The sequence below is a fragment of the Aptenodytes patagonicus genome, chromosome 7 (assembly GCF_965638725.1).
Source record: "Aptenodytes patagonicus chromosome 7, bAptPat1.pri.cur, whole genome shotgun sequence".
Taxonomy (NCBI): Eukaryota; Metazoa; Chordata; class Aves; order Sphenisciformes; family Spheniscidae; genus Aptenodytes; species Aptenodytes patagonicus.
In genome coordinates this window covers 51834966-51850768 of record NC_134955.1, presented here as the reverse complement: position 1 = coordinate 51850768, position 15803 = coordinate 51834966, and the positions used below count along the sequence as shown (strand labels likewise).

General features: G+C 37.3%; 1 protein-coding gene across 4 annotated transcripts in view; it reads right to left on the bottom strand.

The window, feature by feature from the left end:
- Window positions 1–1347: 1347 nt before the first annotated feature.
- Window positions 1348–15803, bottom strand: part of FLRT2 (fibronectin leucine rich transmembrane protein 2) — a 68301-nt gene continuing 53845 nt past the window's right edge. For all 4 annotated transcript variants that reach the window (XM_076345238.1, XM_076345235.1, XM_076345234.1 and 1 more), the window contains one exon: window positions 1348–12341. In XM_076345238.1, coding sequence (XP_076201353.1) covers window positions 9923–11911 — 1989 coding nt within the window. In that variant the 5' untranslated portion in view covers window positions 11912–12341 and the 3' untranslated portion in view covers window positions 1348–9922. The remainder of the gene's footprint in view (window positions 12342–15803) is intronic.

The following is a 15803-nucleotide window of genomic DNA, read 5'->3' as shown; positions in this document are numbered from 1 at the left end:
TGAGGCAGCAAGCAGTAATCTGTCTTCTAAGCCAGTCATGGTAGAGAAGGTTGATGTGGAATAGAAGAAATGATGCAAATGTGAAGGAAATTGTAATTTTTCATAGTGATATCACAGTAGAAGATCATTACCTCATGACAAACAGTTCACTGTACTGCCAGCAATTCTGTAGCTTAGCTTTGCTGGGTAATCTTCATCACAGTTTGCAAGTATAATGGTTCTGTAGAAACTTTTTCCTTGTATTATGACAAATAAGCAGCAGTACTAACTGCTTAGTTTCAAATGTTAAGAAAACAATTAATTGGACAATGAATAATGGAGAAAAGTAACAGACATCTAAACTGAAAGTAGGAGTGTCTGATCTAACCTCTAATGCAATGTTCACATCTGCTGTGGTTTGGAATTTCATCTGTAAGCATCTTACTAATATTTGCATCGATAAAAGGAGAGTCATCAAAAATGTGACCTTCCAAACTTGCCTTGTTACACACTGCTTCTTGAACATAGCGCTGTACCTGGAACTCCAGAACTTACTGGAAATGGTAATTAAAGGCCCACAAAACAAAATAAAACTCAAATCCTTCCCCACTTTTATAAGCATAGGTTGTGCATTTTGTTGCAGACCTCCAAGAGGATGCAACTCAGTGCATCCTTAAGTTGCACCCTTACTAGGGTCCTGCACAAACCAAAGGTCCCAGATAATGATGCAGAGGACCTGTAGTTTGCTCTATCACTCATAAAATAATCCAGCTCTGCATCTGCCAGCTTCTGTACTCAGTAAAGAGAAATGCTGTGACTCCAATTATTTTCTCTCTGTTCTGGACATTTTGTTTTTTGAAGGAGACCTCTGTGAAGTAGCTGTCTTCCTCCTTGATCACTACAGAAGTCTGATGTACCTGAGTAAGGAAGAAGAAACATTTGTCCCCTTCTCTTTGTACAGCTACTAGTAATAATCTGTAAAACTGAACCTATAAACATGAAGTTCCTATAACCACAAACCTGAGTTTATGCAGTCTTCCCAGCTAAACTTCCTAGCATGACTACTATAAATAAATGTTGAAAAATAATTACTTCAACTTAAAATTGATAGCAAAATTCTTTAAGATAATTTCTTTCTTAACTCAGTATTCTTAAATTTTGTCTTCTGCTAAAAAGACACAGACTTACCATTGCTTTAATTGTAGCAGAAAATTAAAATTTCTCTACTTTAAATTTGCTCCACTTTCCACTTGTTCATAATGTTAAATTATGAAGAGGAAAGCCAAAACCAATGCAGAAAGATATAGAAATATAGTTAACTACTAATTTGCCATGAAGGCAAGTATCACACATAAAGCAGCCTATCCCTCAAACTTTTCATAGATGACAAAGTAAATCAGTGCATGGAGAGACTTTCAAATGAACATCATGACCAATTAGATCTGAGAATACCATGAACCTGATGCTAATCCCTGTAATCAGGTAAAAAAAAAAGAAAATATTGACTTCAAAACTAACCTACAATGCAGATGTAAGTGAAAAGCTGCCTAGACTCATTTCTCGTGAATGGGACTCATTTCTTGCTTGCTAAGGACCTTTAATATGAAAAGCTTCAATAATTTTATGAGATTTTAAAAATTGTTCAAAGTACTCAACTGTATATTATTAGAATAACTATAGTAATTTGGAATATCTCCTCTTTCTCAGATTTCCGTTTGTTTATTTTTCTAAGTCATATATGCTTGGTAAGTCATACGTGCTTTTTGTCAGCTAGGAGTAGTGTCTAGCACTGGTGAGAAAGGTTTTCTTGAAAATGGCATGGAGTTAATGTGCATGCCTTGCTTCTGCAGTCCTTACTTACAAAGACATGCTAATGCCCTGCTTAAATAAATGAAACTGTTCACATTAACATACAATGCAGCACTTGACTTCACACCAACTCTTAAATTTTCTTAACATGTTTCTTTAATGGGGAAAAATTCTTAACATTCGAATTCTAAGTCAGAGAGCAATGAATTACGTATTGGTTCCTGAACGGTGAACGCACAAACCAGTTTGTGAAGGTATATGAGGTCAGGCTTACAAGACTGTCATTTAAATCGTTTGACTTTCAAGTCAAACCAAAGTTTGACATTCGAGTGAGTGTGTTAGAAATTTGGAAGGACTTATCATATAAATAGAAATACAAAACTATTCTAGTTTAATAGTCATCTTTTTTTTTTCTTTCTTTTTTTTTAACCACAGCTAAAGCTTTGAGAAAGTACTGTGCAATTTCTGTAAATACTCATTTTATCACATTTTCTTGATTTCATTCATTGAAAGGGATTGCAGTCATTTCTGAGGATTTAATTGTTTTGAAATATTTTGCATGTGTTAGAAGTGGATCTCATCTGAAGAGTCTGAAAATTGTAAAGGAAATTTAAAATTATGTCACAAATGCATATGTATAGAGCATGTGTATGTGTACTTTCTCATGTCCATAAAATGTCAGTAAAGAGGAGTATCTCTGTATTCTGTCCATCGTTATTACTGTAGTTCATCTTCACAGAACAAAATCTGCCTTTTCTTCATCACAAGCAGGCAGTTTCAAAGTATGAAAAATATAGCACTCCATCTTCAGACACATTGTTCCAATTTCCATCACAAAGAATTTTATTTATCTGTGTGATCACCTGCTCAAAGTCTATAGGAGTGGAAACACTGATTTCACTCAAGAAATGCACCATTTTAACAGAATCTTTCTGGCAGTTGTGCTTGTCAAGAATGGTCATGTTCAGCCTAGCACTCTGACTAGTATTCATCACGGAGACTTCTCGCCTCTGCACAGAGTATTTTAAAGTTGTAAACACACACATGCATTTGAGTTGGATTTTCCATAATAGTTTATACACTGTCTTCATTCTTCAAGGCATTCTACACTTAAAAAAACAGGATAGTGTAATCAGCATGACTTTTGGTCTTCTTTTGTCACTTCCTTCTGTATATGAATCCTTTCTGTACAGAGGAAGGTAAATAATAGACCCAGTGCACAGGGTCAAGATTCTTCTTATTCTATATAAGATGTCCCCACCAAAGTGTAACTATACTATACACTCTTAATATTCATACACGCATTTTTGCAGTCACATATGTTAGCCATAATACGGAGTTGTAAGCAGAAAATATGTGTGTTTATGTGTAAAAGAACGTTCTTGCTATGCTCAGCGGCCTGTTTGTGGCTTTAAATATCCGTATCTTGTGTGGCTTTACATTGGACAATGTTGCTCAGTACATATTTCTCTCTCCCCTCATTTTCTGTGAAGTGTATTTCACTGCTCCCCTACCTTTTCAAAAGAGATATCAAGCTTATAACGTGATACTTAGGCCTACGGCCTTACTTGGTTGATGCATTTGATATGGGGAAACATAGTGTGACATATTACACAATGTGTCATACTGGATGTTTTTAATAGCCCTTCTGACATATATGTTACTCCTATAAATATTCTGATTTATAGTTGAAATCAGTGGGGTCAGGTTTTCACCATAAGAGTGTATTAATTTGTTTTAGGAATGCAAATTATTGTTAAAAAATTCACCAAGTCTCTACCTGTGTAATAGAAGTATTTTAGTGCTTTTTAGTTTGAGCCTTCACTGACAGTGGCACTTCAAGTAGAATTAAAATATTTGTTTCATACTTTAATGACCAAATGTAGTTTCTCCATGTGGCACCATAACTCTTCTTAGATAGAAGAACTCTTTTTAAAGTGAAATATTGAAAAATGTTTACTGAACAATAGTGAAAAATACTCCTCTATGTGCTTGCTTTGGGGGTTCCTTGTAGCTAAACCCTCTCTTCCCAACCCCAGGAATTTATGCACACACACACATGTGCATGAACAGATCCAGATAACTGAGCTTAGAACTATAAAAAGTAAATATAAAGATTGTTCTCTACTAAGATAAATCATTTTGGGCTATTAAAAGATTATCTGATGAAGTAGTCAGTGTTTGTCAACTTTTTTTTTTGAAAGAGAAAACAAAATCATCGGTTGAAAATGATGATGCCATTATTTTTGCCAGAAACATAAAACAGATTGTAACTGTTTATCATTTCCTTTACCTCTATTCTCCACCTTTCTGTGGTAAGGCAAGAAGGTTTAGTTACCAGGGTCTAATCTGGCTCAGAAGAAACGTCAAGTTCAGGGAAGCATATTAAGGCGGAGGGGTTAAATGTGGATGTATTGCACAGCAGCTCTCGGTAGTTTTACTTGATATTCAGGGTTAAGACAGAGAATAAGATAATTTATAGAGGAATTGTGACACTCAGCAATATTACATTTCTAAGCTTTGAAATGCCACAGCTCGTAACATTCAATATTTCAGGTTCTGGCAAAGCCAAAAATTAGTTCTTGTATGTGTAACTAGAAGAGGGATAATTTTCATTTCTAAGTAGCTAAAGCATCTCTTTATATATACTCTATATATTACCATATATGTTAGGTATAAGATATACAAAAAATTATTAAGGCTTATGTCTGAATGTTGTGCATTCTGAAAATTCAAGAACAATTTTGAAGGGAGAATTGGAAAAAAATCACATTTCATTTCAAGGACACAGATTAAATAGATAATAATAGGTAAAAGACAGGTTTAAGATTGTCAAGGATTAATGTCAAATGCATTTATCAAATGACTATGCATATAATGGGTCACAGCGTCCACATATACGTATTTGTTATAGACGTGTGTAGTTGCTTAAGTGTACCTATCAATTGCGAACACTGGAATACAATCTGTTCTTGTTTTACAGTGCTTTCCTATATGCATATGAAAATGAGATAACCTTATAAAGATAAGATTAAATCTGAGAAATTGAAGTAACAAATGGTTTAACTCTTTGAGAGACAGAAGATGAAAATATTTGTCTTTTAGAATCTGAAGAAAGGGTGGATGTACACTAGAACATTTGAAAATATTACCAGGAATGACAGTACAGAAGTTTGATATTTTTGTTTTTCTGTTTTCCCTTTCAGATATTCACATCCTTATTTTAATGAACTTGCTCATATAAATACAGCAGGATTGTTGTATTTTTTTAAATAACTCTTTACTGAATATGTCAACAAGATAATATATAGTGTATAGTGAGGTTTTGAAGTTAACAATGCGTGCAACATGGCAGATTGCAGAAAACAGATAATGCAGACTTCAAACCATCTATTTTTCCATGTTAAAGATAGAAAGTATACCAAACACAGAACAGAATCAAGTGTGCATGTCTCAATTAAAATCAATTTCATGAAAGATCATCTTCAGATATTTGGGACCAAGTAATGGTAACAATTTGTTTAGTAGCTTATCTGTTTCTGAAAGGATCAGAATTCAGCTCTCATGAGGCACATTTCCACAGAGCCCCAGTATAACAAAAGCTTGCCAAATCTCTTTTGTACTAGTCTTCCAGATGGACTACTAGCCAGTGTCCTTTTAAAGAGCAAGACATTCTATGCTGTACAAAAGTTTAATGCCAAATGCTTTAATATTGCCTGTATTATCATCTGGGATACAAAATGCCCTGTTCAGTAGAGTTCAGGGAAGGAGTGATCATCAGCTTCCTAGGATTATCTCTGTGTTTAGAAGAGAGCATCAGGCAGGATTTGATGAGGCTCAGAGCCCATAACTTTTGATTTTGGCACTCATTTCTGTTTTGTTTTTCCACTGAGCTGGAAAGGTAAGTCATGAGTAAAACCATTACTCTCACGTTCTAAAGAAAAAAACTTTAATATCTCCATGTTATAATTTAAGGTGAAGAAGTACTATAAATGGATAATTCAATGGGAATTAACCACTTCACTGTCAAAAGCTGAGACTGAACTTTCACTTCAATGTCATTAATAAAGTGCCTTATGTAGACCTTTAAAACCATAACAACAATACAATATGCATAAAGTTCTTTTGCTTGCAAAATTAAAATCAATACATTTCTCAGAGGGAGAAATTTTCTCTCATGAAAAGAGAAAACGATTGAGAGAAAAATATAGTTGAACTACTCTAGTAGCAAATAGCATATGCTATTTCATTTCTCTGTTTTACGTGACATTCATTGCAGTCCTTTATTGGCTTACAGGGAAAACTGCTAATATCTTTTCAGTCCAAAGTAATCCAATCCCTAAATATTCTTACAAAGAAATTCAATAATAACGTCTCCAATAAGAACCTGTTATTGAAAGAGTCCATGCATTCATCAGGTGTTTGTTTCTGCCAGCAAGCTACATGCAAGGAACAGTTGTTATAGTGACAGAATCTGTGAAAATGAGGACCTGTTTGTAAATAAATAAGTCTTCAGAAGGAACCTAAGCACCGGACACAGCAGTGTTGTGATACTATTTTAACATAATTTCACTTAAACTCTTATTTTATTCCACTCACCAATCTTTTCTGTACATTTATGTCAGCTATTAGCAGTATGCAATGGAAGACGGATGAGATTTTGTGTGTAAACCACTCATTTTCCCTCAGGTGCAATGAACCTGTTCAAATCAGGACCTGGAAGTGAACATTTTGGAGGAGTTGTATATGCACCCATTTGGGATTTCTGCTCTATAGCCTTTAGTTAGTAGCTGTGGTCAGACATTTGCACTAAGGGAAGATGACCCCATTTTTACAAAGTTCAAAGAAAAAGCTACTGATATTAAACTTTACATAGCCAAAAGATCATTGTCCTTTTTTAATTATTTTTCCAAATATTTTACCTAGTGAAAATTGACCGTTATGTACTTATCTCGATGTGTCCTGAGAGGAAGCCTCAGTGTTTGTGTGACTGAGACTTTTAAATGTCCCAAACTCTCTTGTAGGTTGAAATACTTTAACTCTTTTGCAGCTGGATAGCAATAAGAACTGGGAGAAACATTCTTCAAATGAAACATATGACCTTTTGGTTGACTACAACTGTGAATTTGTTTAGATAATACTCCCAGTTCTACCCACAAATTTTGGTATAAGTGGCTTGTTACTTTTTTCCAGAAGTGTATTTATAGAAAAGAAACTTTCTCAGTATCTCATACCAATATATATGTTATTCTTCATACTGAAAAGAGGCATAAACTATGCTATATTTAATATCGGTTTGATTTTTGGTCTAGGTAAGTGAGTAATAGTCCACAGATAGATATATATACAATTCATCACCCAAGATCAAAATGAACAGTTTGTGAATGCCTTCTGTTTTCACCCTATTAGGACAGTAACCACATTTGTTATCATCAGTGTGGGCTTGTGGATCATTCACCTATAGTACAGCTGAACTCCCTGAATAAGTCATTTGCTACAAATAAGGCGCCTAGCTCATCTTGAAACTATGGTATCCTGAGGCCTAGAACAGAAGATGTTCATCAAGGAGGACAAAGATTCCTCCAGCATCAGTCACGGAAGTACAAAATTCTAGTAAGTGTGTCGTTTCAAAGGATGCCTTTTGAAATAAAACGTACAGCTAGTTATTTCAGTGAAATTAAATACTACATCCACATCCAATGGGAATCTCTGGCTCTACTTAATTTCAAACAAACTCCAGCATGCAATGGAAGCGTGCAGAAGCACAACTATTTGCTGCTTGTCTTGTGGGCTTTGGCAGCTAAAACATATTAAACAAACAAAACGTAAGTATCAACCTTCTCATCATAATATTCAGTAAATAGGTCACAGAAAAAAACACTTTGCATAGACATTTCTACCTAGAATTACACCATTTGAAATCTTATGGCAGCCTTTTATTCAGCAAAATTTCAGTGACTTTACTATTACAGTAGCCACACAGGTTGCCTAAAATACCTGTTATAGCTGGAGAAAATAGCAAATATACAGAATATAGAGTGGAATTTCAAAATGTGATTATAAAAGGTGTTGGGGGGAGGATGTGGTTCCTTATACAATGATTGTACTTTGCAATCAATCATAACTGGATTCATTTTGCCATTGCAGAAAATGAGTGTCATCACGCGATTTGAATTTGAGAAACTGCACACTCATAGACTGCTGGGTTTCAAGAATGGGTTGAGTGAAATGAGCAAAGGAAAGGATTAAAACCCTCTCTCCCAACATAAGCAGCCTCATAAAGTGAAAAGTCTAAGCATTCCACAGTGAAAGTGCTTCAGCCTTTACTTCCAATCCACTTCTAACAACTTCTCCTTGTCCCTAGTTGGTCACTGTAAAAGTTCTTTAGTCCCCTACTCCCTCAGGAAAATTTTCTCTCTCTCCTTTGTTTCTCTTTGTTGTGAACTTTTGCTTGTCCCCAAGCTCAGGAGAAAGTGAGCCGCATTAAAAAGCAAACAAACTGGGGGGAAAAAAAAAAAAGGAAGAATTACATTCCACCACTGAGCTGGCAAGAAATCCAAAGTTCTTGGCAGTCAATGGAGTGGCTGGAACATTATATAATTTTGAGAGCAGCATCATGGTTTTAATACAAGCATGATGTTTCACATAGTGCACATAAAGCTCAAGGACTCAGAACGTATTCCAGCTAAAGAATCTGAGGGAATAAAAGAGCAAATTCTAAGCCCACCTACTGCTTACAAAGCACAGATCATTGTGGAAAACTTCCAAAAGCTTAAGATAAAAGAAGGGTAATTCAGAGGGACAGTGTGTACTTGTGTTCTCAAAATTCCTCAGCTAATCAAATGCTTAGTTAATGTCCATCTCTGTACACTTGAATGGAAAAAAAAAAAACAAAACAACCCCCCCCAAAAAAAAAACCCCAAAAAAACAACCAGGATTTATACACGATTTTCCCTGCTGAACATATTTCAGTTCATGATAGGCCTGGAGGCCTTTCCAGTAATAAATAATTTTTTAAAATATCCTATTTCTTTTTTCTGTTTGTTTGTTTGTCTTTTTTTTTTTCCTATTTCTCCATAGTGACATAAATCAGACCCTTAAATCAAACAGGGCTTGAACCATAAAAGTCAATAGCAATCCTTCCATTGGCATTATATTCTGCATCATGTTTTCAGCAATTTACAGTTTTAGATTCCAAATTCTACATGAATACTGCAGAACTGGGAGCACTCAGAATTCCCCTCATTCAGGCTTTACCTGAACATGCTGTGTCAACAAATGCTGCTCTATTAAAGAGAGGTGCAACTTAATGACAGCTATCTGTTACATACTGATAACCTTCGTCTCCCACTGAGAAGGGTCAGAGAATGCCTAAAGCTTCTTAATCATAACGAAAAGCAGGAACAGTTTCTATCATAAAAGTATATAGTATTGGGGGACATTTTCAGAGTAGCTTTTGCAAATAGGAATCAAGGTCACTTTGAGTTTGACACTGAGCTCTCTCTACCTTTCCTATTCCAAGTATATTGGGAGAAAACTAATCAAACAAGAAACTAGCCTTTTTGGCAGCACTCAGAACTCCAGCTTTCAGTTGGAGGTAGGAAATGCAGAACTGAGAAAGGGAAACGGAAGTATTTCCAACTGTTTGAAGCTCAACTGCAACTGCTGGGTTCATGTCAGAAGGTTTGTACCCATTTTATCTGAATTGCTTTTGTCCATTCCTAGTGACCCTGTTTTAATATGCACTTATTTTCCTGTACTACAGGACACCTAGAAACTTAACATCCCTCAGACAGCTTCGACAGCAAAGTGGTTAATGTTTGAAGAATGAGTCATTCTTTCCTTTGCCATGACATTAGGTTCTTATTGTACAACCCTGTACAGTACTTAGTAATATTTTTTAAAGATTTAAAAAGCAAAGAGTTACAAAACCATTTGCAATTAACTTGAAATAGAAAAGATAGCACTTTTTTTAAATCCCATTATATAGTACACCGTATAAATTACAGAGTATTCAAATGCATAAATGCATCTGGGTAACATTTATCAAATGTAATTTTTTCATTTTTGTTGGGGGGTTACTTTTTCCAGAGGTTTTTTTTCTTTGTCCTAGACACCCCATCTCCCCTCACTATCACGTATGACAGTGCTCCAGGTCTGAGACATTGCTGTTGCAGTATCGCATGTTGTTGGGGATGTGGCAGTCTGTGTAGTTAATGCCCCCGTTTGGGGTATAAATGGGCTGCAGTCTGAAATCTCCTTTAAGGAGTTGATCATTATTTAAGGAGACAATCTGGAAGCTGGTTTCCGTCATCTCCAGGATGGAGTTGTCCTTCTTGGTCCCTGCCTCGCAGTAGTCATCTTTCCGACGGCCTCGGTTATATTTCCACTTCTGGGAGGTGTAACGCCCTTTCTTGTGCATGTGCCAGCAAAAAATGCTGAGCAGGACCACAAGGACAAATATCACTGCACCCCCAATCAACCCTGCCAGCAGAAATGGGGAGCCCAGGTTCTGAGAAGTTGTCTGCTCATGGCTGGAGGGGATGTTGCTGCCATTGCTCAAAAAGGAAGCCTTGGTTGTGGCTTCTGAACAGACAGTGTCTTCTCCAGTTCGGTAATTGTTATAAGTATCCAGTGGAACCAAACAAATCCGATAGGTGGATTTGGGCTCCAGATTTACCAAGCTTAAGTGTTGCTTCTCACCACTAACTATTCGTTCCTGGACAATTCCTCCTACCAGACTATGGCCCATTTTAACCCACGTGAGTTTATATGCCATCACGGTAAAAAGAGACATCCAGTTAACTTGGATGGAAGTGTCATTCACAAAATGGATGGACAGTTGAATCCGTTCAGATATAGGAGGTGTCACCCTTTCTCTGTCCTCCCTGTCAGGCACAGTGGGGAGTGTGGCTATGGTGGGAGTGAGAGGATTGTATTTGCTACTTGGGGGAGGAACTGATGAGGTGGAAACTAATGTAGTTGGCATGGCTGTAGCTGGGACTGGGGTGATGATAAGTGGCAGACCAGGGGTGGTGGTGGGGCATGACAACATATTCATATTGAGCTCCCTGACTGCCATACCTCGGACCTGCTCTGGTCCCTGGCACATAAAACCCCGTACATTGATGGAAGCGGGAATAAATTTGAGCCATTCAGTGACCCACTTAATACTGCAGTCACACAACCAGGGATTATTCCTTACAGTGAGTTGCCTCAGGTTGTGAAGATTATCAAATACGCCCTTTACCAACATCCGAAGTTGATTGTTAGAAATATCAAGACGTTCCAGCTTGTAGAGGTTTGAAAAGGCTGTAAGTGGTATATGGGTTATCTGGTTGTCCTGCAAGTAGAGCCTTAACAGGTGTGTACCTGGAAGATCGGGAGGAGGGTAGGTCAGTGAATTCCGCACTATTGAGAATTCCTTGAGCTTGGAGAGGTGGCTGAAGGTGCCTTCAGCTATGCCTTTATTAGTAAGGAGATTGCCATCCACAATCAGACGCTCCAGACTTGTAAGATTCTGGAAGGCCAGGTCTGAAATGACAGCAATTCTGTTTTCGTCTACTCGAAGTTCTTGTAAGTCCACCGGAAGGCCTACTGGTACACTGCTTAAGTGATTCTTGGACAAGAACAGAAGCTTGAGGCTGATGGCTTCCCGGAATGCCCCATCCTCAACGCCAACAGTGGAGATGGAATTGTCATCCAGGTGCAGCTCTTCCAGCTTCAAAAGCTGAGCAAGGGCAGCCCGAGAAATGGTCTGAATGTTGTTTTCCTGCAGGTGGAGAACCCTGACATTCTTGGGCAGGTTCATGGGGAATTCATCTAACTGGTTGCCATACAGGTAGACTGTGTGCACAGACTGGACATTGTGCAACTCTGCAGGAAATCCAGCATTATTAATTTGGTTATTATGGAGGTAGAGGACGGTTACACCCTCCGGTATCCCAAGAGGCACTGAGGTCAAGCTTCGCTCATTACAGTAGACAAAGTTTCGGTCACAGCGGCACACTTTTGGGCAGGCCAAACTTTTGGAGACCTGCATGTAGAGCCCCAGGGAAAAGATAAGCCATGATTTCATGAGAACAGCCCAATCTGTGGGCCACATTCTAGTCCACGAACCCATTTTTAGTTTAAAGAAATAAAGTACCAAAGTGTTAAAGAACTAATAACAATAATAAAGCACAGGTAGCAAAATCTCAGGTCATTAAAATTGGCTTCTATTTATGTCCGGTGTTCAGGCCAGAGTTAAAGTCCTGGAGGCTAAGTATAAAATAATCCTTTTATAATTGGCCTACCTCCTACTTTTGATAAGTAAGCCACAGTCTTACTAGCCAGGGTTACAAAGTTTGTTGCCTTCCTCCATGTGTGCTGAAAGAAACAATAGCCGTGTCTTTGCAGGTGAGCAACAGGTTAATTTAAAGCTACCAAAAGTCATCTGTGTATGAGTTGCTTGGAGGGATAATATTTCCTTTCACTGAAGTCTGTTCATGTTACACTCAGCTTTCTGAAGTCAGCAAAGTCCTCATATCAGCTATCTGCTGGATCTGGCCTGCCTGTAAAAGAAAAGAGAAAAGAAAAAGCTGAATAGCATGAAATGTTTAATAGGGAAGATCAAGCCCATTGGAAGACTATTCTAAGGCTGTGCTCTTTATGGCTTTCTGGAAAAAAGACATTAATATTAAACATTATCTTAATATTACTGTTTAAATAGTCTTGAAATAGATTTGATGCAAAGTCATTGCAGTGACTGAAGGACTTTCAGTGACTTCAGTGAAGGCTAGATCTATCACTTGTGTTTGCATATTGTACCTCCAATGTTTGTCCTCTCACACTCTATTTCAAGTCCTAAAACTAAAACATTCTACAAACCTAAAACTAAACCATTTAACTGGAAATTTTTGCTCAGATATTTTTCTTCTTTTGCAGGACCACTGACTTCAATGAATGCTCTTCACTGATGCCTGACAGAGTAGACTCTGGGCTGCATTGTTTAATCACACTCTGTTTTTTTCATTTTGTACCAGACTCTGGAATGTTTTGCTTCTATTTCTGTAATGCCATTATGTATATTCTCCAGCTTAATGCACACTGCAGATTATTGCACCTCACTACAGTGAATTAGCTACTTATGAGGAGAGTCTTTTAAATAAGTATGGTAATCCACAAATATAGGATACCCTGCTGTAAGGCATATATTTGCTAAAACTATCATCTTGATATTGTTTCTGATGTGAATTGTGCTGTCAACAGACTTCAGAATTAGCTTTCCACTAAGTGAAACGGGCTTACATCTGCTAAGTTATTGTTTTAGGATATCAGCTCAGACCACAGCAGTTTTGCAGAAGAGCATTTTCTTTGAAACTATAAAGGTTAGATACTTCTTTTAATTCTGCTACACAGTTGTCTATGAACGGCTTCATAAACAAATTTGTTAGCTTTAGTATAGATGAGTTCTTTAATGTATATTTTCAGCTTTTAAGTGTACTTTTAACTTTTACCTTCCCAGCTATTATTTATTATTCAGTTCTGTAACCAAACAATTCAAATCTCTGAAGCATGCAATGAAATATACTGTATCATATGACATTATCTTTTCTTCTAATATGTTGTTTCCAATGATTGAAAAAAATGCTGCATTTTACATACTTGAACGTAATGAAGGATATAAACCTTCACAAGTACCAAGCATGTATCTGTCTCAGGGTCCTGAATTGCAGTTACATAAGCACAGTATTTTTCCAGATTTTGTTGACCCAGATCAAAACTCATTGGCTGGGATTTCAGGAAAACAGAATTTCAGTGAACAGAAATCATGTTTAAAAAATCTTTTTTCCTTTATTTAAGCAGTTTAAGCACCATCCAGGTAATTCAGAAAGAAATGTAATTCAGGAGTACATGAAAGCTTGTTCTTCTGCTACAGCTGTGCAGTTTACAACATGTCCCAAATGCTGCTTTTGGGAACCTTATGGACTGACAGTGTAAAAAGTCTCTTTAGGAGTTGCAACCATGCAACTTTGCATTTGTAGATTACTCTATCTATTTGGAGCATCATCAGGTATCAGCCTCAAGGCTAAAACAGTTGGAGATAAAAAGTGAGACCCTGAAAAGTCCTGTAGCTTATCATTATGAATTCAAATGGTAAATGTACCTATACTGTAATGCAGCCTATACTGTGTGTTGTCCTTTTCTAGAAACAGTAAGATTAGCTACCCCATTATTCAAGGTTTTCTCTCTCACAGGCATATTTCAGTCGAGTGGTTTCATTTCAATGATGTAAGATGACGTGATACTGTAGAGAAACTCTAACAGGATTACATTCTAACATGAGCCTAAGTGTGACAGTTTATCCGCCTTTAATATGGCCTGGCTCCCATCTAGATCATACTGTTCTGATCCGTCATGACACTGTCATTTTAAAATAAGAAAGGACATGCAGAGCCTCCTCTGAGATGCTTGGGAACACACAGAACAGAGCGTGGTTCTCTCACTTTCTTTCCATCATTGGAGAGACGCAGCCTATACCTCCTAACAGGGCCAATGCCCTGCACTGAGCTCTTTTTCGATTGTAAGTTCAATTGCTGATTAGGTTTTATTTGACTCCCAGAAAGCCCAGCTGAGGATGTGCAGCCACAGGCAGCTGCAGCTCCTGGTTTGCTGGGAATCTCCTAAGGAGGGAATGTCATATTAAAACTGATTTATGCATTCACCTTATTCTAGGACTCTGCGCAGAGTACCTCTCACCTGGGTAAATGTGGCACCTGAATAAAAGATTTCAGTAATGATTCTAGTAAATTGGCTCAAACACACAGCACTTCTCATTAGATATTACAAGTAAAAGAGCTTTGACTGGACAGTCACTTAAGCGTATCAGCACTTTGGAAGCTGGCACTCTGGAGTTTATCTCCTTTTTATTGTTACACAGATTTTGCCACTAGAAATCTGATAAAACTTTCCTATCATTTTCTCCCCTTACGATGGTGAGAAAGGAAGTCCTTTTATTAATGCCGGTACCCTAATCTCCAGCTATCAGTCCTTAATAAACCGATACTATTAAATTCAGTACAGAAAATATGCATTGGTAACTACTGTTGATTGTATTAAGCAAGAGCACAAGGACAAATCTAATCAGATATTTATGACTTCAGGGTTGACTGTGGTGTGACAGAGGGAAGGAATGAGGAAGCAAAGATACAACTGAATGTGTTTAAATAAATTATTTGGGAAAAGCTTTACCTCAGTAGTTTTTTACAACTGTTTAATAATAACTCATAGTAGTGGTCATAGCTGCAGTATTTTTCAGCAAATCTCAGGGACCCTAATGTAGAAGTGAGTTGTGTTCCTGTGTTAGAAATCTCTACCCCAAAGACATTAAAAAGATTGAAGAGTTGAACAACCTGCTTGATTTAGAAAAGAAACTCTGCGAAGGAAAAACATTCTCAAAAAATTCTGGAAGTCTGGGAAAGCTGAAACAGTTTGTTCTTTAGCAAATTGCCAACGCTGAAGGTAGGTAGAGTAATTGAGCTTTCCCCCCATCCCTGCCACGTTGGCTTCCTAAAGCAAGCTCTCCGTTTTCAGTATTCTTACAAGAACTGATCTGAGTCTCTCTGCGAATGAACTGATCATTTGCAGAAGCAGAATTTTGGAAGTGGAGGAGTTAAGAGCACTCAGTATCCTTAGCTTTCATGATTGTAAATCTTGGGAATTGACTCATAAACTATAGATGGCAGTGACTTTGCTTATTGTGAAGCCGGAAAGTTCTAAAAAACAATCTAGGAAGTGAGGATGAGGGTAAGGGAATTTGTGATGGTTAACTTAAAATTAAAGAAATCAACAAGCAAATACCTCAATAATAACACATCTGCCCATCATCACCTTGGTCACTTTTGTTTCTATTTCCTTACCCTGTACACTTGATTTCTATTAATTCTCACTATATCCTCCTTGGAGCACAAGCCACATCTTCCAAGTGTCTAGGACATTTCCTGTCTTACTGCAGCCAGGATATTAAATCCCAT